The sequence below is a fragment of the Metarhizium album genome (genome assembly GCF_000804445.1).
Source record: "Metarhizium album ARSEF 1941 chromosome Unknown scaffold_6, whole genome shotgun sequence".
NCBI classification, from domain to species: Eukaryota; Fungi; Ascomycota; class Sordariomycetes; order Hypocreales; family Clavicipitaceae; genus Metarhizium; species Metarhizium album.
In genome coordinates, this window is record NW_024467580.1 from 344405 (window position 1) to 369343 (window position 24939).

General features: G+C 55.5%; 7 protein-coding genes across 7 annotated transcripts; 3 read left to right on the forward strand and 4 right to left on the reverse strand.

Moving 5' to 3' along the window:
* Positions 1–494: 494 nt before the first annotated feature.
* MAM_03233 (uncharacterized protein) lies at positions 495–818 on the reverse strand (the record flags this gene model as incomplete). The annotated part of the gene is made up of 2 exons (XM_040822032.1): positions 495–650; positions 768–818. The coding sequence occupies 2 exons, from the start codon at positions 816–818 to the stop codon at positions 495–497; spliced, it is 207 nt and encodes a 68-aa protein (XP_040679837.1).
* Positions 819–2125: 1307 nt separating this feature from the next.
* Positions 2126–5016, forward strand: MAM_03234 (MUS38-like protein; the record flags this gene model as incomplete). Its single annotated transcript, XM_040822033.1, has 2 exons — positions 2126–2173; positions 2242–5016. 2 exons carry the CDS (start codon positions 2126–2128, stop codon positions 5014–5016), a joined length of 2823 nt encoding a protein of 940 aa, XP_040679838.1.
* A 1763-nt stretch (positions 5017–6779) lies between these two features.
* Positions 6780–8534, reverse strand: MAM_03235 (inner membrane magnesium transporter MRS2 precursor; the record flags this gene model as incomplete). The annotated part of the gene is made up of 3 exons (XM_040822034.1): positions 6780–7200; positions 7255–7886; positions 7968–8534. The coding sequence occupies 3 exons, from the start codon at positions 8532–8534 to the stop codon at positions 6780–6782; spliced, it is 1620 nt and encodes a 539-aa protein (XP_040679839.1).
* Positions 8535–9119: 585 nt separating this feature from the next.
* MAM_03236 (uncharacterized protein) lies at positions 9120–10245 on the forward strand (the record flags this gene model as incomplete). The annotated part of the gene is made up of 2 exons (XM_040822035.1): positions 9120–9515; positions 9592–10245. 2 exons carry the CDS (start codon positions 9120–9122, stop codon positions 10243–10245), a joined length of 1050 nt encoding a protein of 349 aa, XP_040679840.1.
* A 2560-nt stretch (positions 10246–12805) lies between these two features.
* MAM_03237 (G1/S-specific cyclin Pcl5) lies at positions 12806–14982 on the reverse strand (the record flags this gene model as incomplete). The annotated part of the gene is made up of 2 exons (XM_040822036.1): positions 12806–14529; positions 14589–14982. 2 exons carry the CDS (start codon positions 14980–14982, stop codon positions 12806–12808), a joined length of 2118 nt encoding a protein of 705 aa, XP_040679841.1.
* A 6151-nt stretch (positions 14983–21133) lies between these two features.
* On the reverse strand, positions 21134–23289 carry MAM_03238 (ATP-dependent RNA helicase; the record flags this gene model as incomplete). The annotated part of the gene is made up of 5 exons (XM_040822037.1): positions 21134–21182; positions 21269–21526; positions 21606–21966; positions 22023–22433; positions 23064–23289. The coding sequence occupies 5 exons, from the start codon at positions 23287–23289 to the stop codon at positions 21134–21136; spliced, it is 1305 nt and encodes a 434-aa protein (XP_040679842.1).
* A 423-nt stretch (positions 23290–23712) lies between these two features.
* MAM_03239 (RNAse P Rpr2/Rpp21 subunit domain-containing protein) lies at positions 23713–24240 on the forward strand (the record flags this gene model as incomplete). The annotated part of the gene is made up of 1 exon (XM_040822038.1): positions 23713–24240. One exon carries the CDS (start codon positions 23713–23715, stop codon positions 24238–24240), a length of 528 nt encoding a protein of 175 aa, XP_040679843.1.
* Positions 24241–24939: the final 699 nt, after the last annotated feature.

Consider the following 24939-nt stretch of genomic DNA (forward strand, 5'->3'; position numbering starts at 1 on the left):
GCCAAGGCATCCGTGAAGCCCGACGCCGACGTTCTGCCTTTGGCGGTTACGCCGGATGGAGACGAGCGAGGTTGTGGGAGATGGTAGTTAACGTTACCAGGTCTCCGAGTATGGTTTTCGCGGGTTGACAAGAGCAATTGGGGTCGCGAGTTGCGTGAAGTGAACGACTGCAGGTGGGTGACAAAGGTCAACCGTCCCACCGAATCCACCGGATCTGGAGGTGGGTGACCAGATGTTGGCAACAGACAACAGACCTGAGGGAAGGAACGCCCCAGTGCCACGACGCCAGACCACTGCACAGCCACCAGCACAAGTCGAGAACATGAGCAGCTGAGTTTTCTGTTCTGTACTTTCTGCTCCCTTGGAAAAGTATAATGCGCCATCAAAAATCTCATTTAGCGGTACGACTATGTTTTCTTACAAATACATCCTTTTTCTTTTTCTTTTTTTTTCGGCGTCGTTTCACCTCGGATCCTTTGTCTCCTTTGCGTCGTCTATTGGTTCAGCTCCTCCTTTCTCGCCTCGCGCTCCGCCTTGCTGCCCTCCTCGCTGGGCATTTCCTTAGCCAAGGCTGGGCCCGGCTGAGCTTGGTGCGGAGCCATCTTGGGGTCAATTCCGTGCTGGATGGGCTGCGTGCTGAATTGCTTCTCCTGTTTGTTAATTGTTAACATAAATGTAGGAATTGTCGCATTCTCAGGCAAAGTGAGAATCAGATCAGCCATGACTCCGACGTCTGATTGTGACGACGAATTCCAGGGGGGGCTTACGCTGTCGGAGCTTGAGGTAGCCTTGTTGACTGCTTCCTTGACCTTTTCCATGATGACGTTGCCGCTGCAGGGTCTGGCGTTTGATTGGCGACGGATTGTACGTTGACTGAATGTTTCAAGTCTTACAGAGTGGTTGAGTGTGGGTGAGTCCGGAAACACGGGGTAAATTCTGGACAAGGAAACAAGAAAAAAAGCTAAAAACTGATTCAACAGGTTGTAGCGAGTCTTATTTGTACTTTTTCAAAGCATGAAACCGGTCCCGCGGCCTCCAGAGCATGCCAAATCGATGGATGACGTCGGCCGCTGAGGAACCGTCAAGATGGGGGGGGAGGCGTCCGGTGGCCATTGGTGCACAATGTTCCCTCGAAACACTTGGCCGTGAGACGGGCACCGGACTATTTTCAGCACGAGACGCCCCGAGACGTAGGCCTCTAAATGGGCGTTGTGGTCCGTGGACCACTACGTAATGATAAGTCCTGAAAGTCGTCAAGTCCGTTCGTTGGCTTCCCCTCTTCCCCATTCCTTCTTGCCAAGATGGTCCAGTTCCGATCTCCAGACTCAGAATTAGACATGCAGACTCTTCAGCTGGCCAGAGACATCCACGGCGAGCTGTCCCAATTCCCCTCCATCATTGCAAGATCGGGGGTCTTCCATCACCACTACACGTCTGTGGGACGGGATAAACTTCCCATGTCCAAGCACAGTCACAATGACAGTACGATGTTGCTGCAGCTGATCTGCAACACTCTAGTGCTGTAGCAGACATGGCAAGGTATAACTTAGGTAGTTACGAGGGCGCACAACCACTCCATCCATGACACAGACACAGCCTGACAACAGATGCCGGTTCCTCGCCCAGTCTTGACTTCTGAGTTTTGACGCGGCTCGAGCCACTTACAATGACTACCCGTAAAAACTTCGGTTCCTCTCGGAAGGTGTTCCATCTCGATTCACGGCGCCAACGCAGTCAAGTCACCAGTATCACGACGGCTAACAATCCATGGTTTCGGACGGTTTGGGGCCTGCCTCGTTAGTCATGCCATGGCAGTGCTATGCTGCTTCCAAGTGCTAATGTTGGAGTACTAGGCCCTAAAACTGGCAGGGCCCCGGGCCTGTAAGTTAGGCGCAATTGCTGACAGGGCAGTTGCTGTACAGCGATGAGCTCGTCATCTTGGCCAATCAGAAGTCGCCTTGAGTCGGCGGACGGCTACAACTGCACTGAGCCACAGCGCATCGAATCGCTCCATGTGGTGCTGATCGGGTCGGGTGGTCTGCGTCAATCAAATTGAGAACATCTCCATCGTCAATCACATTTCACATTCACACTCATCACTCCCGTCAATTTTCCGGTTGCTCGCATGTCTGCAAACAATGCCCCGCAACCAGTCAAGCTCTCCTTACCATTGGTATGTTACTCCCACTTCAATGTCTGGCCAAGCGACTGCCTCGGGTTTACTCATCAACTTCGTCGCAGGAGTATCAACAGCACCTCTTCCAGGAGCTCCGGACAGAAGATGAGCTCGTCGTGCTCGCCCGCGGCCTGGGGCTGATGCGCCTCGTCACAAACCTGCTTCACTCCTATGATGCAGCCGGGAACAACCTCGTCGTCGTCGTAGGCGCCGAGGAGCGCGAAAATGGGTGGATTGGCGAAGCACTGGCCGAGCACGCCGCCATTAGTGCCTCTCCGAAGGCCCGGGGCTTAACGCTCGTGAACACTGATTTTCAGAGTGTTGGTGCGCGCGAGAAGATGTACGCTGGGGGTGGCATCTTCAGCATCACTTCACGCATCTTGGTTGTTGATCTTCTTACCGGCCTGCTGGATCCGGAGTCAATAACAGGGCTTGTCGTGCTTCACGCTGACCGTGTTGTCGCAACTTCACTCGAGGCCTTCATCCTCAGAGTGTATCGGCAGAAGAACAAGATTGGCTTCCTGAAGGCCTTTTCCGATAACCCAGACCCTTTTTCGACGGGTTTTTCCCCACTGTCGACCATGATGCGCAATCTGTTCCTGAAGAAGGCGTCTTTGTGGCCGAGGTTCCACGTCACTGTAGCACAGTCTCTCGAAGGCAAGAAGAAGGCCGAAGTCATTGAGCTGGAGGTTCCCATGACGGATTCGATGAAGAATATCCAAAATGCCATTATGGAATGTGTTGAAGTCAGCATTCACGAGCTCAAAAAGGGCAATTCAGGCCTCGAAATGGACGACTGGAACCTCGACAGCGCCTTGCTTAAGAACTTTGACGTCATGGTTCGGCGACAGCTGGACCCCAATTGGCACCGAGTGAGTTGGAAGACACGACAGATTGTAAACGACCTGACAGTTTTGCGTGGTCTCTTGACGTCCGTCCTAACATATGATGCCGTGTCGTTTTTACAGCATCTCGACACCATCCATGCGGCTCATTCTCCTCCGCCTGGATCTACGAGGCAGAATCAATCACCCTGGCTGTTTTTGGATGCCGCCCAGACCATATTCGACACTGCGCGAAGGAGAGTGTACTCAGCCAACGCGAAAACAATCTCGCAAAGCGGCGACAATATCGACTCTTTGCGGCCAGTCCTCGAGGAGCTTCCAAAATGGGCTCTACTGGCTGAAGTGCTCGAGGAGATTGACAGAGACCTCTACTTTGAACCGCCACTCAGAGACGACTCGAACGGGACCATACTAATCATGTGCTCAAACACGGATACATGTAGACAGCTCCGCGACTACTTGCAAACGATGCACGTAAAGCCCAAGGTTGCAACCCCCGCCAAGGACGACGATGAGGATGCCCACAAACCATCGGCTGCCTTCATGATGAGAAAGCGTCTACGCAGCTACCTGACCTGGAAGCGACAGTTCGCTCAAGTAAGCGCAACCCTCTTCTCGGAGAACCAAAGGGCCCTCAATGGCGCAGCTGACGCTCGGCCTGGCCATGCTGGCATGGGCCGCGGCAAAGCTCCATCTAACAAAAGGCGTCGTGTCCGTGGCGGAGGTAACGCCAGTGCCTCGGCGGGACGAACAGACACAGGCGTCATTGCGCAGTACTTTGAGAAGCCAGGCGAAGTGGCGCATCTCATGGCCGAAGTCCAGATCACGGAAGAAGAAGCCCAACAAAAAGACGACGTCATCGCCGATCCACTAGACAACATGGAAGATTACTATCAGCTATACGAAATGCAAGACCTGGTTGTGGTCCACGCCTATGACGGCGACCAAGACGAGCACGTCCTCGAGGAGGTCGAGCCCCGATACATAATCATGTACGAGCCAGACGCCTCCTTCATCCGAAGGGTAGAAGTCTACCGTTCATCACACAATGACAGAAACGTGCGCGTGTACTTTACGTATTATGGAGGCTCAGTCGAAGAACAGCGCTACCTATCGTCGGTCCGCCGAGAAAAGGACTCCTTCACAAAGCTCATCAAGGAACGAGCCAGCATGTCCATCGTCATGACAGTCGACCCGCACGGCATCGAAGACCAGCAAGAGGCGTTCCTCCGTACAGTCAATACGCGAATTGCGGGCGGCGGGCGACTGGCGGCGACAGCCCAGCCGCCGCGCGTCGTAGTGGACGTTCGAGAATTCCGCTCCTCGCTGCCGTCTCTCCTCCACGGGCGGTCCATCATCATCGTGCCCTGCATGCTCACAGTCGGCGACTACATCCTCTCACCCAACGTATGCGTAGAGCGAAAATCCATCAGCGATCTCATCTCCTCCTTCAAGGACGGGCGTCTGTACACGCAGGCAGAAACCATGTTCCAGCACTACAAGTCCCCGATGCTGCTCATCGAATTCGATCAGAACAAGTCGTTTACGCTCGAGCCGTTTGCCGACTTGTCAGGCAGCCTGAGCAGCGTCGCACCAAGCAATGTGTCGTCCGACCTGCAGTCAAAGCTCGTGCTGCTGACACTCGCCTTCCCCAAGCTCCGCATCATATGGTCGTCATCGCCGTACCAGACGGCCGAAATATTCGAGTCTCTCAAGGCGCAAGAGGACGAACCGGATCCGATTGCCGCCGTGCAAGCAGGGCTGGACAAGGACATGAAGGCAGAAGACCAGGCGTTCAACCAGGAGCCGCAGGACATGCTCGCCATAGTCCCTGGCGTCACGCCCAAGAACATCAAGACCCTCGTACTAGAAACAGGGAACATCAAAGAGGTGGCGAACATGACGGTGGCAGAACTGGAGCCCATGGTTGGGAAGGTCGCCGGCAAGGCTATACACGGGTTTTTCAACCGCAACGTCATGGAAGAGGACGAGTAGGGCGGCCAAGCGACCAGGGTCAACATATGGAAGCGAAAGAGGGAGAGCAAAAGCAAAGAAAAAAAAAGATACCCATTAACAAATTGCATGATAAAGGAACTAGGGTATCAGGTATCAAAACGTCGTAACACGGGGTATCGATGGTACCACCACACTTCCAAGCAGTCGCAATCAGTAGCCGACGTACTACACCCTGCTTCTCCTCATTCCATGTCGATGACCGCCTCCTCCCCGACCGCAGTACCCGCAGGTCAAGAACCGCACGACGATGCCGACGAAGGAGACGATTCCGCCGATGATGGCCTGTAGAATGCCGCCGATGCCGCTGACAATTGCCATGATGCAGTTGCCTATGGTGGCGAACATGGATTGGATCTAGAAGCCCGTCGTTAGCATCTGCGTCTTCCTGGTTGTCCCATTTTTCCACACGCCAGCGGAGAGCCTGGTGGTGCTCACACAAGAGAGTACGCCGCCCATGGTGGTGGTTTTTGTTTTGTTTGAGCGAGGTGGGTTTTTTTCCTCTCGGAGCAGAAACGTTCGTTTCCCAGCTGTGTCAAAACGTAGGTGTGTTTTCGAGAAAGAGGGAGGACTGCAGCACGAGAAAGAGGAGGAGGGCAGACGGTGTTTGCGGTCACGCAGGCGAGGGCAAATGTTTTTATACCACGTCACCTGCACGACACGCCCAGCGTCGCTCTCATTTCTGCCTCGTGCGTCTTGCCTTGCTTGCCCTGCCCTGCCCAAGCAACCAACCAAGCAACCAACCAAGCAACCAAGCAGGGCATAACAATGTCTCTGCGCAGCCCAAAAGCGCCCCCCTTACCGCCAACCCGCCGATTGACGTCAACCGCCAAGGACACCCCTGCACAAAGCCCAAGATTAAAATTGGAAAATGGCCAGCAGAGACTCGTCACTCGACTTTCCGCCGTGTTTTCATCCTTTCTGGTCCTGCTTCGGAGCCGGCGCATTCGCTCCGGCGGTCGCCCAAACAGGCGTCCAAAGGGGCAGTGGCTGGCCACTCAGCGTGCGGGGTCGACGCCAAGAAGCTTGTTTTGGGAGGCGCAGACCAGCAATGACGCCCGAGACTTTCCATTTTCCCATCTCGAGCCCGTTGCGGCCGGCAGCGACCCGTGGCATGCATGCAACTGCACGGGTGGTTGGCCTCTTTCGCTTTCGAGACAAGCGCCGGATGCAAACTAACGTGCCCTGCCCGTTTGGCAGCGCCCCGGGGAGACGGAGATCGGCGCAGGGGATGACGTCAGCGCCCCCCGTTTCTCGAGTGCCGAGACGAGCTGATCGTGGTCGTGGTCGTGGTCGTGACCGCCTCCCCGTCTCGATCAGTGAAGCCACGTAACCCGTCGCTCGCTGTAGACGCTGACGGTCGTCCCTCGTCCCTGCCCCAGAGGCTCCTGGCCTGCTGCAAGTGGGCGGTTGCAAGTCGTCAGACGTGGCCGCTCTCTCTCTCCGCTCTCTCTCTCACGCCCGTCACCCAACCCTTCGACATGTAGTTACGTAGTAGCAGGATGTATTACTACCGGGACATGTTCTAGAAATTCGGGCTTGTGCCAAGTCATCCTGCACAAACTTGCGGGTATCCATCCCACTTCCCAATACACCGACTCCAGCAGCAGAGGTGAGAGGCGCAATCGTTTCAACAGAATAACCTACACAATATATAGTTTGCCTCCCCGTAAGCAAGGCCCGAAAAGAAGAAAAATCAGAACCCCATCCAACGCCATCTACATGCCTGTGCGGTCGTACGTAATCTAGGCCTTCCAGAACGGAAGCCAGCTTCTCCGCGCCGCCATGGCCTTCTGCATGTGCGCCCGACGGAGCATCTCTCTGTTTCTAGAGTCGAGAAGACCGAGTGCGCTGTCGTCGTGGTACTGGTATTGGTACGGGTACTGGCTGCTGCGAGGAACGTGCGGCCGCTCGTTGCGCATCATCTTGATGCGCTGCACCTTGCGCAGCTTGATCAGGCCGTACCCGCACACCATGATGGACGCCAACGTCGACATGCCCGTCACGGCCCCGAAGCCCCAGTTTGTTTCCTCGATGAAGTTCTCCAAGTTCATGCCGTACAGGCCGGCCAGGAAGGTGCCCATGGCGAGTCCGAGGGTCCCAACGCTGAACTTGAGGTCCAGCAACATGAGCGAGTTGCGGTTGGCGTCAAGAATGGCACGAACGCTGCAGGCTTGTTTTAGCAATGTCTCTCTGCCCCGGTCCTCGTGTGCCACTTACATCTCCTCCGTGTTCCTGATTCCAGACACCAGGTTGCCCGCCTCTTGCACGATTTCATCCGTCAGCTTGTGGTACGACTCGAGCAGCATTTCCACCTCGGTGTGATCGTCCAGGCCCCTGTACAAATCGTGCGTCTTCTCCGTCAAATACATGGCCGCCAGATCGTCGTCCGCCTCGAGGAGCTCCTCGATAGCGTCTCGGACCAGCTTGGCCTTTTGCTCAAACGTGCTCACTCGCTTCGACAAGATGAGGAGTATCCGCAGCTTGTCTCGGTCGATGTCGTCCTCCAGTTCGCTGAGGATGCGCATCACCGGCTCTCGCACCGCCTCGAAATCGGCTTCCATTTCCGACGTCACCGACGTCAGCACGGCTTCTAGGGCACGGAACTCGTAGGGAAGGCTGCTGCTGGCGCCTTGCGTCGTCTTTTGCTGTAATTTCCCCTGCAAGTCATACATGAATGCGGACTGCGGATAGGATGTCTTTGACCCGTATACGTCGAAGAGGAGGACCCGATCGTGCTTGATTAGAACCTTCAAGTGCAAAAGATTGAGGAGAATAGCCGAGGGTCGGATGAGGATGTGCGGCAGGTTGGAGGAGTCGATTTTTCGAAGATCTCGGGGGTTAAGCCCAAACTGTGGTTTTTTTATTTCAGCCCCTCGTCATTACATCACCAATGCGCCTTGGAGGGAGGTCGAGTGTCGTCGTTGCCTTACCTTTGCAATTAGCTCCGTCTTCTTAAACTCCCCATCCACGAGGATGACCTTGCCGTTCTCGTCGACTTCGGTACATCGTAGACGAGGCTCCAGAGCTGCCTTGGCTGCCAAAGTCCGGCGATTGGTGAACATGGACGAGCCGTGCTCAAACTCGTCGGGGGCTGGGAGGTCGTCTGGTTTGAGCAACTTGGGTCCCTTTTGAACGCTCTTCCCCCAAAGCTTCTGCTGCCACGTTGGTTCGCTGTCTGGCTTCGGCTCGAACAACTCGCGCCTCGCTGCCGTGGTGCAAAATCCCAGCTTGGCCAATTTTGCCGGCGGTGCGTCTCGACAAGGATACGTGACTGCACAGAGACGGGAGCCGACATGGCGCTGGCCCCTCGACGTCGTCGGTGATCTGACGCCCACAGAGTTCAGACCTTCTGGCGTTCTGCCTCGTCGACAAAGTCGACTGCCGGCAGCTACCAAGCTGTTTGCGCTGCTGGGGGCCAAGAAAGCGACATTGGACTGCGACTTCAGGAAGCGAAGGAGGCTGCGGGACGGCACAGGCAATCGCAGAGCTGGCTGCATCGCGAGCCGGTAAAGCAACAACTTGATGCAGAGTTCCACGTGTCCAGCATCAGACGCGACGATAGCGGCAAGGGCTCGCCGTCTCAGGATCTATCGTGATGTTGATCGTCCTCGTCCAGGTGGAAGAAATATCGAGGCTTGGTGGAAATTTACCTCGTACAAATGAAAATGCACCAGACGGGCTTAGCGCGCGTCGCGCATTTTGTGACTGGCTGGACGGCAGGGGTTCGTTCCTTTGGCACTTTTTATTTTTATTTTTATTTTCTTTTTTCTTCTTTTCTCTTTTTTTACTCGTTGGTTTTTTTTTAGGTGGGGCGGCCAACTGCCGATCCACTCAAAACTGTCTTATTTCTTATTAATTGTACATGCTCAGCACCCAGAACCGCATCGTCGTCATCTCGCAACCTCAACCTCGATTGAATTGGCCTTTACACCAATCTTCGTTCCAAGGCCGAGTACAGAGTGTCGCGACAGGGCCTCTTCCAGTCGTCAAGCCCTGGATTCGGGCATGTCGTTACAAATGCCGACTTCGCGAGGGGCAGACCGCGGAGGAGTATCTGCTCTCGAGACGACAATCTGCGCGACATGCGTCCAACTCCCGTCCGCATAAGGGGCAAACGAAAGCGTGAACCGCCGCCTATCCCAGTTTCCGTCGCTGCTGCGGACGGCACTCCAGGAAAGATGAAGAGATCGCTTGCTTCTGTCCGCGCCAGCCGCTTGTCTCGACATCACACAGTCCTAGAGTCTCTGCCTGCCGAGCTGCTGGAAACCATACTTTTGTACTCGGAAAGCCTCTCGCTCCCTCGATCAAGTCACCTGATTGGTGCCAAACTCTCTGGAAGAGCTACGCTTCTGCGACTATTCATGGTGGCTTTCCACGACACCTGGGACCAGTGGTTTGGCGTTCCCAAGACGCAATGGCACGGGCCGAGAATACAAGAGGAGGACGGGCCGTCGTTTGGCGGCGATGCCGTGTTCCAGGTGAGAAAGCGCAGAATGCAATTGGGCCTGTGCCATCTTTTCTTGTTGAGCGCACATGGCATCTAACCGTTGCCAGTCCGCGATGCTCGAGCTCCCCTGGGTGGATATCGACTTCATTCTTCAGGCCCAACAAGCCTGGTCAGACAGATATGCTCGAGACAGATGGTATCAACACAGCGTACCATTTGAAGTTGAAGCCGGCAGCCATCACTTGAACCACGACCATCAGGGTGGGTTCTCGCACTTCAATGCCCGTGACTGCTTCGAGGCAGACTACAGGCGAGCGCTCGCCTGGCCGGCATTCAAAACCGAGTCCATGAGCTGGGGCACACACGACCTTCACCCCATGACCCGCCTGCCCGTCGATCTAGTTACGGGCCCGTGGGACGACGAAAAGAAACGACGCCTGTTTTGGCTTGCCCGTGGCGGCCTCCAAATGGGCGCCGAGAGTCGGAATCCAGTTCCGGTGCCCTGGGAGACAAAGGTGGCATGTCTCGAAAATGCCGTCATCAATGCAGAAGAGCCTGACCCGCTCATCATCAACTGCCTCATCGGCAACTGGGTATTCCTGGACCTGCCAGAGGACATCGTGCGGAAGCACCTCGTCAGTCTCGACAGACGTCTCGCGTGGGGGGGCGACGAGCCCGCCAGCAGGGGCATTCTCCGACGGATACGGAGCACCCTCGACGTGTTTATGCAGCTTCCGCAATACCATCACATGCCCGCTTGACGGACGGAGTCTCGACTCGGCCAGCGTTCAGCTTGGTCAGCCGCCACAGACAAGACAACTCGCCGACGTGACCGGCACGGCCAGGGCCAGGGCCAGGGGCCGGGACGGACAAACGCACGAGTAAGCAACGAAACGGGCTTTGAAATTTCTTCAATTATTGACGGCTGAGGATGTGCGACTGCTTACTTTGCCAGGTGTGTTTTGCTATTTGCGCACCGATCAACACACGGGTCACTCGTCACTCGTCCGCAGAGCCCAGCAGGCCAGACGAGCCGAGCACGCAAGCCATGGTCCGTGGTGACGGACTGAACTAGAGTGCAGTTGTGTACACTCGGCGAGAAGCGTCAAGATGGAAGCTGCCGGGACACGCTCCAGCGCATAAGCCAAGGGGTCCGGCTATCTACAAGGTTGTCAAACTGCTGCATGAGAGACATTGGGTCTACAAATGTCCTCGTCCAGCAAACCTAGATTCACAGCAATACACCGAGTGGCAGTCACCTCTGGCTGATGGCAAAATCTCGCCAGAAATTCCATCATGATGACGATGATCTTGCTGGCTGTACGCCTGGGAAGCCCGCTCGTTCAGGTCGGGATGACGAACGGGGAGTACATTTCACGTCGTTTCCACGCCAGACACCACGTGGCGCATGGCCAACTGTCCGGGCAAGGATGTCCAAAGCGAACAGGAATCTTCACGTCCATGGTTCATGGCATGCTTACCTCGACGACGCAAGTCACCACTGTTCGCAGCGACTCGTGTCACTTCCATCGTGAACTGTACCCCTGGGCCCTGGCCCCTGGCCCCTGGGCCTGTGCCGCCCGCCACGCCGCTGATATCTCACGCACCAGCGCCGCTTTCGAAACCAGGCAATCCGTTCTCCGTCCTCCGTCCTCCGTCCTCGTCCTCCTCCACCCAAAGTGATGTCGGCCGGTGGTAATTGCCACTTCTCACCAGTAATGAATGGTAATGCTCGAGTCGAGCTGAAAAGTCGCGGCGCCACATGGCGTGCGCTCATTTCATTGGATCGTCGCATCTCCGGATCTCCGCTGACACGAACCACTCACATGAACCCGCCTTTTGCCCAATGCGGCAAGCTCCGTCGACGTGAACAAGGCCAAGGCAAAACGCCATGACCCAATGACTCACGCGGAGCAGCGGAACATAACATTGGTCGCGGACGCGTAGACTTATGCTCACGGGATCAGCGCCGTCCAGGCATCAACAGCTGCCGCAAAGGCCAGGCTCAGGCTCAGGCTCAGGCTCGCGTCTTGGCCCCTCTCGGCGTTTTTCTTGTTGTGGTGGTGCGACTTGGGAGTCGGATGATGGATGATGCTCCCAAACTCGCTTGCTTCAACTCGTCCACGTCGCCACCACACGTCGAATCAGCTGCAAAGCTAAGCCTCCTCCTGTTGCACAAGCAATCTCAATCGTACACGTCAATAATCAACCAGGGAGACAAGACAGTCACTTCAGCCGGGCAGGTCAGCTTTCCTTGGACTTTTCTCTTTTTGGCTCTCCTCCGCTTGCCTGGGGAAGCGCCTCATTTACCAATCTCAAAACAAAAGGTGGCAAAGCAGGCCCCCGCGGCTCGCGAAGTGCCCACTATCTTCGAGGACTCTTCCAAGCTAGCTATTAGATTTCGCCATAGCATCATCGCTCTCCTCGATCGAGAACAGCTTCTGGCTCCTAAACCTTGGATTTCCACAATGCTCTTCTCCTTCGTGTCCCGGTCCGTACATTAACCTCGGGGGCAACCGCCTGTCGAGGAGGTCGAGTGGGGGTCTTATTGGGTACATGCGGTACCCTTTTTTTTTTTGTATTTTCCCTTCTTCCCCAAGAGCCGTCAAGTTCATGTTGAACTTGTCTTCTTGATTTGTTTTGCAAACGTGTGCGAGGCAACTTTGAGCACCTATTTGGCGGTCGTCAAGCATGCTCCAAGGTGCAAATGGCTGTAGCTGTCCGCACACTGATCGTGCTCTCCCTTTCGTGTTTGGCATATGTGCTGGCGTCCCGTGCTTGAAGAAATCGCCGTAGAGGTGCCCTTGACTATATTCTCCGAAATACATTAAATGAAAATTGCAAACAAACCAAGATGCGTGCATGAGTCTTCTAGTCGTACAAGGCCACGTTCGTCGTTTGTCGACATGCCTCCTCTCTGCCCGTCTTGCTCATCGCTTCACAACTCGACAAAAACGAAAATCACTGAACCCTCGCCTCTGTTCCCCCATCAGTGCGCCGTTCCTGGGATGATATATTATCGCGTTTCTCAGCCAATGTCCCCGGACGCCATCCACCTGTTCTACAAACAAAGAGACGCCCAAGGATTTATGGCATCAGAAAGCTCCCATTGACAAATGACTCCAGCCCCCTCCAGGGTATTAAAGGAAGCCGACGATATATTAAAAAAATTGGCAAGAAAGATATCAGAAGCAAGTCTGCATGTTACTGGCCAGACCGTGTTCGACTTTGCATGTAGGCTGTTATGGATTCTGGCCTTGGTGTCCAATCGGTTTAGGATGTTGTTGGCGTGGTACGAATGCTCGTGACTGCTTGTGCATCTCAGTTAAGGATACCGTCCCATATGCCAGGTCGTCGTAGGCTGATAGCAGGGTGAATGCTAGCATTCTGATAGCCAGTGGCAGCTTCTGCAGAGCAGCACACTCGCTTTGTGTCACGGCCGAAGTTGGGATGGACGGGAACTTGTAGGCGAGACTCCGAAGCAACTGCACGGGAGTTCACACAATGGGGGGTCCACGGGTCAGGGGACTCATACTGGCGTCTAAGGATATCGCGGACGTTCTCCTGCAGAGCATCTTCAATGGAAGGTGCGCGATTTCGCTTGGAACCAGCTATGGCTGTGGGCGTAGCGTCCGCAGACACGTTGTGATTGTGAAGATCCTGTAAAGCCCTTGCGGCATCCGATGCAGGATCACGGGCCATTTCGCCGAGCCCTCGCTCACGTCTCGCCAGGGGAGTGTCGAGACATAAATCACCGAGTTTGGCCGTCTCTGGGTCGGTGCACGACTCAGGTGAGGCTGCCAGGCAGTGTTCATCGTAATCCTCGGGAACAGAGGGGAAAGAAGGTCTCAAGCTCACCCGGTCATTCCAGAGCTTCGCACACCGGAATCGCGACGGCACACTGCAACGGCTAATGCTGTTGTAGAGGGTCGCGCTAGCAAGGCTGGAAGCGGAGGAGACGGACGACGAGCGAGAAGACCCTGATGAATCCGATACCATGGAGTCGGGGGACGAGGCGGTGGACACCGAGTTGGCGAGAGAGGACCGACGGGCGGGACAGTATCCTTGAGGCGAAGAGGTGACAGAGCAGGAGAAGCGATCCAGAGTTGTATGTGTGGTGTTGAACGTGCTGACGTGGGCCATGGCAAGACCCATTGCGTTGCTTTTGCCCAGAAGATGGGATGCGGCACTCACTGCAGGAGTGCAGAATCCGCTGATCTGCGGTGTAAGGCGTGGAGTGGGCAAGAGAGTCAGGGCTGGAGCCAGTCGGCCAGGAGTAAAGACACAGCTGGATGAGGACTCCATAACGGCCGGCACAATGGGCAACTTTGTAGTCGGGGTCGAGCTTGTATTCAAGTTGTCGAGAACAACGGCTGGGCTGCTGCGGGTTTCCTGGGGGTGGTTGAGAATGCTTCGGGGGGAGAGCGTACACAAGTCACCAGCCGTGGCGCTGGCGGATGTGGTGGAAACGAGCCCGTCGATGTTCGCGAGTTCGGGCTCAAGCTTCAAAATGAGCTGCTTCCAGTCGGCAGACTGCCGAGCGTACGCATGAGAGACGGCGCCAGGCGAGGGGGGTGAAGGAGGTGGCGTGTACTTCAGGACAATCTCAGTCCAGCGCCGAAAAACCTCATCCGTGATGTGCAACCTCCATTTGACGGCCACGAGGAAGGCGATCTCGTTCTGATTAATTTCCAGAGTGTTGAGCCCAGAAATCTTGCTCCAGGCACGAGCCGAGTAGTTGCGGTCCTGGAGATACTTCGAGGCAAGTATAAGAGCTGCGAGAAACATGCGACGACCACACTGGAGAGCCCGATCCGCGTGTCTATCGACGGGCTGTTCGGTAGTAAAGTTGTGCTTTGGAACGTGCGGCTTGATAAGAATAAGATAATACAGGGCCACTTGTAGTGTGGAGTAGCTGGTACGTGAGCGCCGCAGAGTTTCTTGGATGAAAGTGCGCAGAGGCAAGACGACTTTGCTGCCGAGTTCGCTACGGCATACGACCGAGGACAGGGGCCAGATCGCTTCTACGATCTGGGTGGAAGAATCTGCGAGAAAAGGCTAAGCATTGGATAAACAGGACAAGAGGCAAATAGTTGCCACCTACCGACTAGGTTGTCGACAAAATTGACCTTGCGGTCCGACTGCCGCACTAGAGCAGGGGGGCAGCCTCCTCGGCCCGTGCGGCATGCAGAGGTGGTGCGTCTAGGATTCTGTCGCAACTCGGGTGGCACAGCCTCGACATCAGGCTGGTGGGATGAGCTGCGGTGACTAGCAAAAGTTTGAGCAGGTGTAGCGGCGTGTTTGGAGCGACAGAAGGCGTCGGCCGAGTCGGAATCAGAGGTACTGGCCGAGATGGAGGTGTCGTCGGATGATTGGGAGGCGGCGTCGGACCATACAGATGTTGTAGAGACAGAGGCCGCAGAACTCATGGCAGAGCTATAAGGCGCATATTGAGAGGTAGAGGCGACGAAGGCGGGCTTATCTGCGTGGTACCTCATCTTGGCTCGTGGGTGGTGCAGGGGTGGTGGAATGAATGGCTTGGATCAGTATCGCATTAAGCCGTTGTCTGTCGAGGTTCCAGTCGCCGTCAGGCCAAAGTCAACCGATATGCCGGTAGGTGACCGTGAAGCAATTCGAGATATACCGTGGTCGAGTAAGGCTGGGTCCAAGAAAGCAGCATCTGCTAGCTGTTTGTGGGAGCCGAAATCCGGAGCGCAAAGAAGCGGCGGTTCACACACTGGTGGCAACAGCCGACTTTACAACGAGGATCAGACCGGTAGACGAAGCGGTAACGGCGACTGGAGTGGGAATATAACTTGCAAGAGGCATTGCGACAAATGCTCCTACGGACAAGTCGGCGGTGACGGGGATGGGAGCTTCAAAAAGTGACTACCATCGGCAAATAAGAAACGGCAGAGGAGGGTTTGCGGAAGATGGACTCGACCGTGTCCGGTGACGACGAAAAGGTAGTGCAGGGGTCGTCACGATTCGGGGTGCGGGTGGACGCAATGCAGGAACAGTGAATGGGTGATGCAAGCGATGCGGCTCAAAGACGTGTATGAGTGCGCCTGGAATAGCGTATTTATCCAAGACGGTGCCGGCGATGTGACTCCTTCGACGGAGCCTGGGAGGCGAGGCCACCGGAGAGAGCGAGCAGTGACAACGGCGTCAGAGCCCGTGACGGCCCCTCGAGGCGAAGGCGAAAGTGGAGTGGGGATTCAGTGGGAGTGGGATGGGACGGGGTGAGGGCGAGTGAGAGGGTGGTCGGGTGGTCGGATGCTTTGTGTGACTCGATCTGACTTGCGAGCGTTTCCACGGTGTCCCAAGGTGAGCCAGGTGACTGAGCGCGGTGGCGACCGAGTCTTGCCGCGCGGGCCAAGTGGCAGCCAACGAGAAGGGGCTTGGCGACTTCGGAGCGGCGAGGCAGTGACTGGAGAGACGGGGGCCCTCCAAAAAAAAACGACCGATGGCAACGCCTCGGCCAAGATGTGGCGAAGACGACGGACAGGGTTTTTGCTTTGGTCGGTGCTGCTGAACTAAAAGCAGACCGAGGGTTGGTTGGGCGGTTGCGTCAGGGTCGAATGACACAGCTGCGATTAAAAAAGGCTCAGTAAGTGAGAGCGAGTCGAGCAACACACAAAGAACACGACAGACGGATTCTTCGTCGCCGGCGATGGACTCGACGGGATCTCTGCGTTGCGCGTGCGATGCGTGCTGCTTGGTCTGTGGTGCCGTTTGCCTTTTTTTTTTATTCTTTATTTTTTCCTTTCTCGGTCGTCCCTCTGGGGAAATGCCCGCAAGGTGCAAGTGAATGCCGCTGCGAGCAAAGAGAGACGAGGTCGGTGCTGGTGTCCAGTCTTCTGGTGTCTGGTGTCTGGTGTTGACGAGGTGCACTGGCGACTGCGCCGGTGGGAAGGAAAAGAACAAATAGTACAAGAATAAGAATAAAAATCCCAGAAATCAAACTAGAGTGCGCCGTGGAGTGGAGATGAACCAAAGCAGACTGCCGAGAAACGCTGGCAACGTTTACAAGGCGTAGTTGAACTGCATCTTGGCGTCGAGATTGAGGTTCGAAGGGGAAAGAAAACAGAGAGCCGATGCGAGGGCCAGTGGTTTTGAATCCACGGTCAGGCGAAATGGCCTCTCCTTGGCCGTCACGTCGACCGACTGCCCGGTCTCTGGACGAACGGCCAGAAATTAGAGCAGTGAGCACCAAGGGGGGAAGCGCTGCCTGCCTGCTGTGGAGGCCGCGCGCGCACGCACGCAGAAAGGACGCCACCCGCACGGCAGCCAGGTGCTGGGTACTCCGTCTCCGTACTGGCAAGGAGCGCACACTGAGTATTCGGTACGACTGAGCGAGCCCACCATCATGGGCGTGTTCGGAACCAAGGTCTGCCGCGTCTCGAGTACGTACTAGTACTGGGTGCATCTAGCCCCATCTTCCCCCGGCGCACATGTACCTCGCGCGCGCGTGAACTATGACGGAGTACGGAGTGCCCCGTGTGTTGGTCTATCCAATCAGTGGCCCCTCCGCGTATCCACTACCGCCTTCTCACTGGCCGCAGCTGGCCAATCTGCTTTCTGCGAATCGCTGATTGGATCAGCCACTCCCAAAATACTGGTCGCCGGCCACCCCTTGGGAGGACTGCCCTCGCCTCCCACCCCCCCGCTGCCTGCCCGCTGCCTGCCCGCTCCTCGCTGCACCCGCTGCGCTCGGTCAGTGCAGTGCCATCAGTCATGACTGACGTCTGGACGTGATTGACTTCAATCCATCCCATCCACCTCGTCCGCCGTCCAGCGGGCGCACTTAGCAGCACATCGCCCACTTCGAGCCCGTCGTGCAGTTCGGCCGCCGCATTTCAAACCCCTGTTACTGCTCCGGGTGCTCCTCTTGCTGTTGGGGTGGCGGCGAGGTCTTTTCGCCCTCACCAAACAAACCACGGCAATGTCCAAACGCAGACTGGCAGATTGGCTCCTTTCTCATCTGCCCGTCAGTGCCATTGCCAAGGCTATAACATGGAAGTTGTGTGGTGGACGACACAACCTGATGGATGGGCAGCGGCAAATGTGGCGTTCCTAAGGCCATGGCTATGACTCTTCTCTTCTGTGGCTGCCAGATTGTCGCGCTCGATGCAGCCAGGCTCAAATCCATCTGTTTATTCCGTCTTGACCTGTGTGTTCCGCAACCTTGCCTTGGGCTCGCTTGCATTGCTCCGCACGGAGTAGTTACTTGCTGGAGATATCCGTCACGTCCGCAGTCGCAAGCCAAGCCACGTCTTCAGAATATGGTCGCGAGGTGAGGCTCTCCAGGCACTTTATTTCACGGGTCAAAGGCTGCACTGCCAACTGACGAGGTTGCCAGGCTCAAACGGCTGGGTCAAGGGTCTTTTCCATGTCATACTCTTGTTCACCGTGTTTGGTGCTGATGATGCGAACTCCGTTTCAAGCCGAGCGTTGCAAAGCAGACATGGTGTCAGGCCTCAATCTACAACAAATAGCCTGCTTCAGAAGCACAGCAGTTTCCGGTGAGGAAGTCTGTCCAGCAACTCTTCAGCCAGTAAGCAGACACATTGCAGGCATTGTACTCCGCACGCCGTACAGAGTGAGTGTATTCGGCAGTGAAATGTGTCTTTGACTCATCCACGCACTGCACTCGTTGTACTATTGGGTCTTGCTAATGTTCAGACCGAGTCGACCGACGTGACCCGAGGGCAAGCCGCATAGTCCACAGCTGCATGGGCGAGACGTGACATTACTGCGATACACATGTCATCAGGGCAAAATCAGGCAAGTTATGCGGAGTATGGCAGGCCTTATTAGTAGCCACTCCCGTGGAGGGCTATAGGAACGAATCTTCCATGCCTCTGAGGCTGGCGATGCTTCCATTTCCGGTTGCTGCCTCAGTGCCTCCGCAATAGAGTCACAGCCCGTTATTAGGAAACACGGCATATTACGATACCGGTGATCTCACTCCACTCCACCGCAGAAGCCAAGAAGCCAAGGGATGATAATGAGGGGCGAGGGGCAAGAATATTGTAGCCACTTGCCACTGATTGATTTTCCAGCCAGTACATTCATGCCGTTGACGGAACGGAGTGGCGGCCATCAGTCAGAGACATTCGTTTGCTGCAGTTACGGTTTCACAGCCTCCCAGCACGGCAAACTGCTGCTATTACAACTACGAAGGGGGGAATAGGTACAGGAGTCAACTCGCATCACACAGCCTCGTTCACCATCAGTCAAATTTCGTAGCCAGTCACTGTCACAGCTGGGCTTTTATTTTATTTTTTTCTTCTCCCGTATAGCGAATTCCGGCACGAGGCAAAGCTTCCAGTCGGGCCTCTTCCGGCCGGATACGTCGGTGTCAGGTGGTGTCTCAGGGGTCGTGGCACTTCACGTCGAATTTTAACGCTTCAACAAGTCGGTCAGAGCAGCAGGGCAAGGTCTGGTCGCGTCGAATCCAAAAGGCGCCGCACTCGCCACTGTGGAAGCCTCTTGACCTGCAAAAGTCACCGCCCGAGGATGATGCCTGCTGGTCGAGGCGAGAGAGCGCTGCAGCGAGATGCCTTTTTCGCATGTTGCTAGCATCGACAGTTCGTGTGGCGAATCTAGGCACCAAGCCCTGTCTCTGCATTCGAAAGAAGTGGTCGTAGGCGCTTAGCGGCTAGTTATCAGAGGTGGTGTCTTGTCGTACGCACCACTGCTACGGAGTACTCTCGCGAACCAGACGCAACAACGACACACGATAGTACTAGTACCCGCGCGTTGTCGTTCAGTGTTTTATCCAGCTCGAGTGAAAGAAACTGCACAGGGCCTACTTTCTACTTTAACGATGAGCGTGCAAGAGTGCACAGAAAAGAGGCCCTTACCTGCCTGGAAGTCCGGAGTAGTAACTCCGGGCTCCGCGTTCCGTGTTCCGTCCTCTGTGCCTTGATGCCTCAGGCTGAGCAAGGCGTCCCAAAGCAGCCGAGTGCATAGAATCCTCCACGATGGGATCCATGACCGTCCATCAGCAAGCAAACATTGAACTGCTTCTCGTGTCCTCTCTGCTCCGCCGGACGCCCCTCCTATCAATGGTCAGGCTGTTGCTAGCCGTCTCCCTCGAAGCTCACCCTGTGCAAGATGAATCATCATGCAGAAGTCCATCCAACGCTGATGATTTCGAGGGAAGTTGCCTCCAGGTTTAGTCCTGTTTCACACGTACAGGGAAGAAGAGTATCATCGCTTAAATTGTACGACCAGCATCTCCCCCCTTTCAAAATACCAAATGGAGTAAATCGAAAAACATCAAAAGCAGAAAGAAGTCGTCTGCAGAATTCCTCCCTGCTCCGGAGTCCGCACTGCGGGTGAAACGACGGGCAGGCATGCAAGGACGTGGGATCCGAAACAAAAGGGTTCGCCATGTTGGAAAGCGAGAAGATGCTGCCTCGTACTCCGTACCCCTTGCCACTGGGCACGAAAAGTGTGGCAGCACATGGTGTGGTGTCGAGGGTATCACTCCATGGCCGCGTGCGATGGGATGGGATGATACGACGGATGCGCTCCGCAAATTCGACACACCTCGGTGACTTCACCCACTCTCGATTATCCTTCAATCTCATTACGGGAACATGGTCCGTCACAGAGTGTCATTGGGCAGAGAGGCAGCCATCTCCACTTGACTTGGTCGCGGCAAGGCCAACTGGAAGGGAAGAGGCGAGGCGCTTGGGATCACCCCCTGTCGCTTTTTTTCTCTTGACGATGAGCCAGTTTTGCGCTTCAGCAAAGCCTCCCGTAGCGGCGCAAGCGCATCAAGAACTCCAAATATCGGCCGGCCTCGTCCGCGGCCCAAAATCACGCGCGAGAAGAAAAACCCCTGCCCTGGCCCGGAGGGCTGTCGACTTCGTTTCAGGCCCTCTTCTTCACTAACCGCCCGTAAGGTTGGTTTAGTTTGGTTTAGTTCCCCTTGCCTGTGGCCTGTCCGTCCATGCCCCTCGGCCCAGTCCTGTTTTTTGCATCAGCATCGCATGAGTCAACTCCAGCCAGGTCCGGCGGTACGGGTCACGAGGCCAGCACGTCATGTCGACCTGGGCACATCCCGACCCCGACCCATTCCTGTCCCGTGTGGAAAGATGGCCCACCCGCCGATACCGCTGACTCATTACATCTTGCTCGGTATTCCGTAGAGAGGCAGATATCCCGGCTGGCTGGCGTTGACCCGGCTTCGCCGCCGCAGCCAGGGAAAGCGGGTACCAACATGATCGAGTGGCTGTGAAGGTACGGCAAATGCCGACATGCTACGGAGTAGCGACCATGAATCCAGGACTCGGTCCAAAGTCCCAACCTCGAGTCGAGGAAGCAGGCCGGTTGTATAGGGTAGCCCTGTGGTGGGGCACGGCCCTCGGAGGAGCCGCAGTTCCCACCAGACTCGAACCACATTCACTCATCCGCCGCAAAACCAGCCACGTACTCAACATCATGTACCAAAATTCAAACCCTGTTGACTGTCGGCTATATTGAATACAAGCAAACTGGAGACCGCACACACACATCACTTCCAATTTTGTTCATGGCTTCCAGGCGAGAGACGTCATTCGCGTTCAATCCCCTTCTTCCTGGCCAGCCGCAACCATCACAATCCGTAGTACGCCTCGTCGAGACTGCGCCAGCCTACGAGGCCATGTAGGTGCTGGCATCGACACCCTCCTTGGGAAATTCACTAACAACAATCAGTCAATGTACGCGCACCAAATGTCCACCCAGAGATTTCTTTTCCCAAGACAAGAAACAAGGGCTGACACTTACGGCAGAGCAACTTCGAACCGCTTCTCAATCTCCTTGAGCACCTCTTGGTCCTGGTCTGAGCTGACAAACGAAATGGCAAGGCCCTTGGTACCGAAACGGCCCGCACGACCGACGCGGTGGAGGTACGAGCTAGCATCGGCCGGCAAATCGTAGTTGATGGCCAGGTTGATACGCTCAATGTCAATCCCACGGCCAAAAACGTCCGTGGCAACGCAAATTCTCTTCTTGAACTCCTTGAACTCCTTGTAACGTTTGATACTGTCCATTGTTAGATGTATTCGTGTTGTCCAGCGTCCCAGACGCCAAAAAAAAAAAAAAAAGGGGGGGGGGCGCCCACCGCTCCTCCTGGCTCACACCAGAGTGTACAGCAATCGAAGGGAAGTTACATTCGCGCAGCAGCTTGTCAAGCTCGGTGGCACGAATGGTGCTCTTGACAAAGATGATGACCTGATTGAATTGGAGCTCGTCGAGAAGCTCGTTCAGTTTTCTGTTCTTTTCCTTCTCTTCGAGCTTGACGTAATACTGCTGAAGACCGTGCAGAGTGAGCTTGGTGTCTTCATCGACATAGTGCTCAGTAGGGTTCTGCATGAACTTCCTGCAAATGGGCTTGATCTCATTAGCCAAGGTAGCAGAGAACATCATGACCTGCTTCTGGGTAGGGGTGGCACGGAAGACATCTTGAACGTCGGTGCGCATGTCTACTTCCATCAGTATCTGTCGTCCGAAGACATCGTCTTGGAAAGGGAACCCTTACCGGGCTGGTCAAGCATCTTGTCGCATTCGTCAAGAACAAAGATGCGAACACTGCCGAGACGGAGAGCCTTGTCGCGCACGAGAGCCTTGAGACGACCCGGAGTACCAACGATGATGTGCGGGCAGGTATCCTTGTTCTTCAAGGTCTCCATGTCGGTCTTGATGGGAGTGCCACCATAGAACACGCCGGTCTTGATGTCGGGCATGTACTTGCTGAATCGATTGTACTCATCACGAATCTGGTAGGCAAGTTCACGGGTGTGGCACATAACCACAACCGAAACCTCTCCGTTGACGGGCTCGACCTGCTGCAAGGTGGCGAGGACAAAGACAGCCGTCTTACCCAGACCGGATTTGGCTTGGCAAATGATGTCACCACCGAGGAGGGCCTGAGGGATACAGGTTTGTTGGACTGTCGATCGAGCGGATGTTAGATAATGGGCTTTCTTCAAGTAGAAACGAATGATGTATGCAATGCGTCAAAAGCGCCCGTCCGTCCACCGTCGCAGCGATGAGGGGCGGCGTCAAAACGAACAAGCACCACGTCAGGAACGAGGCGCGGCGTGTCGAGGTCGTCATGGACATTCGGAATGCCTCGCTTGCCTCCGCAATGCGACAATAACAAAGCCTTCATCCGCTGGCCGTGGACATGGACGCGATACCCATGCTGGTAGGATGCTAAGGGCCTTTTCAGCCATGCCACCCCTCCTTTTTCTTTTTTTGCCAGAATTTCCCACACAGCTCAAGCTGCTTTGAATGAGAATAGCCAATGTCGAAGGACGGTTTCGCTCCTACCATACGATGGATACACTCTTTCTGGCCGCGACGAGTTCATCGATGGCCATGCATAGTCATAATTGACAAGATCATTTTTCAAAGTCCCCAAGATGACGTCCATGGAAAACAAGGACAGTGACTCTCGTTTTCGGGGTAGAAAACCCGCGCGCGCGCATTTTGTTTTCGTTGCGAAGATGGACGGACGCTTTGTACTTTGGAGGGAGGGGATTTGATGACTTAGGGTATTAGGATGTTCAGGACTAACCCTCCGATGGATGCTCGAAACCACAGTCGCCGATAGCACGGAGGAGCTCAGGCTTCAGCAGGAAGTCGCGAAAGCCGGTCGAGTGAATACCAACATAACTGCCCTTCTTGTCGACATCGGTAGACGCAGCGAGTTCGCCCTTCTTGCCGTTGGTGCCGGCGGCGGCGGTCTCGTTGGCGCCGATTTCCTCATCAGAGTAGTCGATGAGATCCTCCTCGTGAGACATGCTGACGGATGTGTTGTGGGTGGTGTGAGAGCGCGTGTGAAGCCTCGAGAGCTGTAGCCGTCTGCTGGTGAGATCAGGTCTTGTGCGCAAAAAGTAACAGAACGCCGTTGCGCGGGCCGGCTGTTGGGAAAAGGACCTCTAGATGTCTATGACTTGACAGTATAGAAGTGAAGACAAGAACTTGTCGCAAAGACGAGGTAGATGACCGAGATTAAAGGTCCCAATTCCGGGCGGTGTTGACAAGGAAAGGTTTCGAAAGGCTCTCCAGGCGGCTGACGAGGGAGAGAAGAGTGGCTCGTCGCTCTGCTGCCATGCAGGCGAACTGGTCTGTGCATAGAAATCACGTGATGACTGCCTCCGGCTCACTGTGCGAGTTGTGACCTATGGACGCCGACCATGGAGCATCTGCCCGCCCATACGACAATGGCCAAGACAAAAGCGAAGACAAAAGTGGCCGCAGGGGTCCAGAATAGAATCATTTATTCTCGAGCGTCCTACCTCTACCAGGCGGCGAAATATTTGACGAGCTGCGCCAACGCAGTTCAAGATGGTCCATCCACGGCAGACGCACCGGTCCGAGCTTCGACAAAGACCGACAAGCAACACAAAGCCATCATCAACGTGTCCCGCCAGGCAGTCGCCGACATGAGGGCCGTTTCTTTGAAGGCACAAATTCGACAAAGTCCAGCGCTTAAAAGGACAATCTGCAAGTTCTGCGACACGCTGCTGGTGGAGGGACAGACGTCCCATTCGTCGATCGAGAACCCCAGCAGAGGGGGTCGCAAGCCCTGGGCCGATGTTCTCGTCATTGCTTGCAAGACGTGTGGGAATTCAAAGAGGTATCCCGTCGACGCACCACGGCAGAGGCGAAAGGCACTCCGTTCAGGGGAGCAGAAGGTCGTTGACGCTGAACAAGGCGGAGTGGCCCCAGAAGGAGAAGAAGCCACTTGAGCTCTGGGGCCTAGGATCTATGTCAAGGCAGATGAGGATATCGTCACAGCCGTGGGAAAGGTCGTGACGGCAGTCCTTTTCATCTGCTGCTTGTACCATACTGGCGCTCTGCTATCCCAACACGGAAACGTGAGGCGCTCATGGAGAATGGCCGCATCACACCGCGCAGGACAAACAGGAACCCAAGCCCATGCGGCGTACAACGAGCAAAGAATAGTAACATTGAAAGCGCTGCGCTCCCATGACCTATAACCATCATCATCATGACTCATCAAGCCGTCAACTCGTTTCCTTCACACTTTCCTCCCCAAGAACCTTACTAGCAGCCATGAACCTGAAAGCAAAATCAGCACACCATGCGATTCATGCTCGCCCGCGTGGTACCACTCACAGCCCTCCGTGCCAGCTCCCCAAGCCCCTCATCGCCTCGGCCTGCACGCTCGTCATGCGCAGCAGATTCTCAGTATCCGATAAATTGGTCGATAACTGGGCAAGCTGCGACTGGAGCTGTGCCTGGTCCCCAACCGTGTCAGCTACGGGCACCGTGCCGATGGTGTACAGTCCCGTCAGGCGCGGTGCTCACCAATTGTCTGTTTTTCGCGGAGCTGCCTGACCCCGGAGCCATGCTTTGCCGACTCAGGTTTTGGGTTGTGCCGAAGTTCCTGGTGGCCATTTTCGTGCTTGACAGCTCGTTGGGGG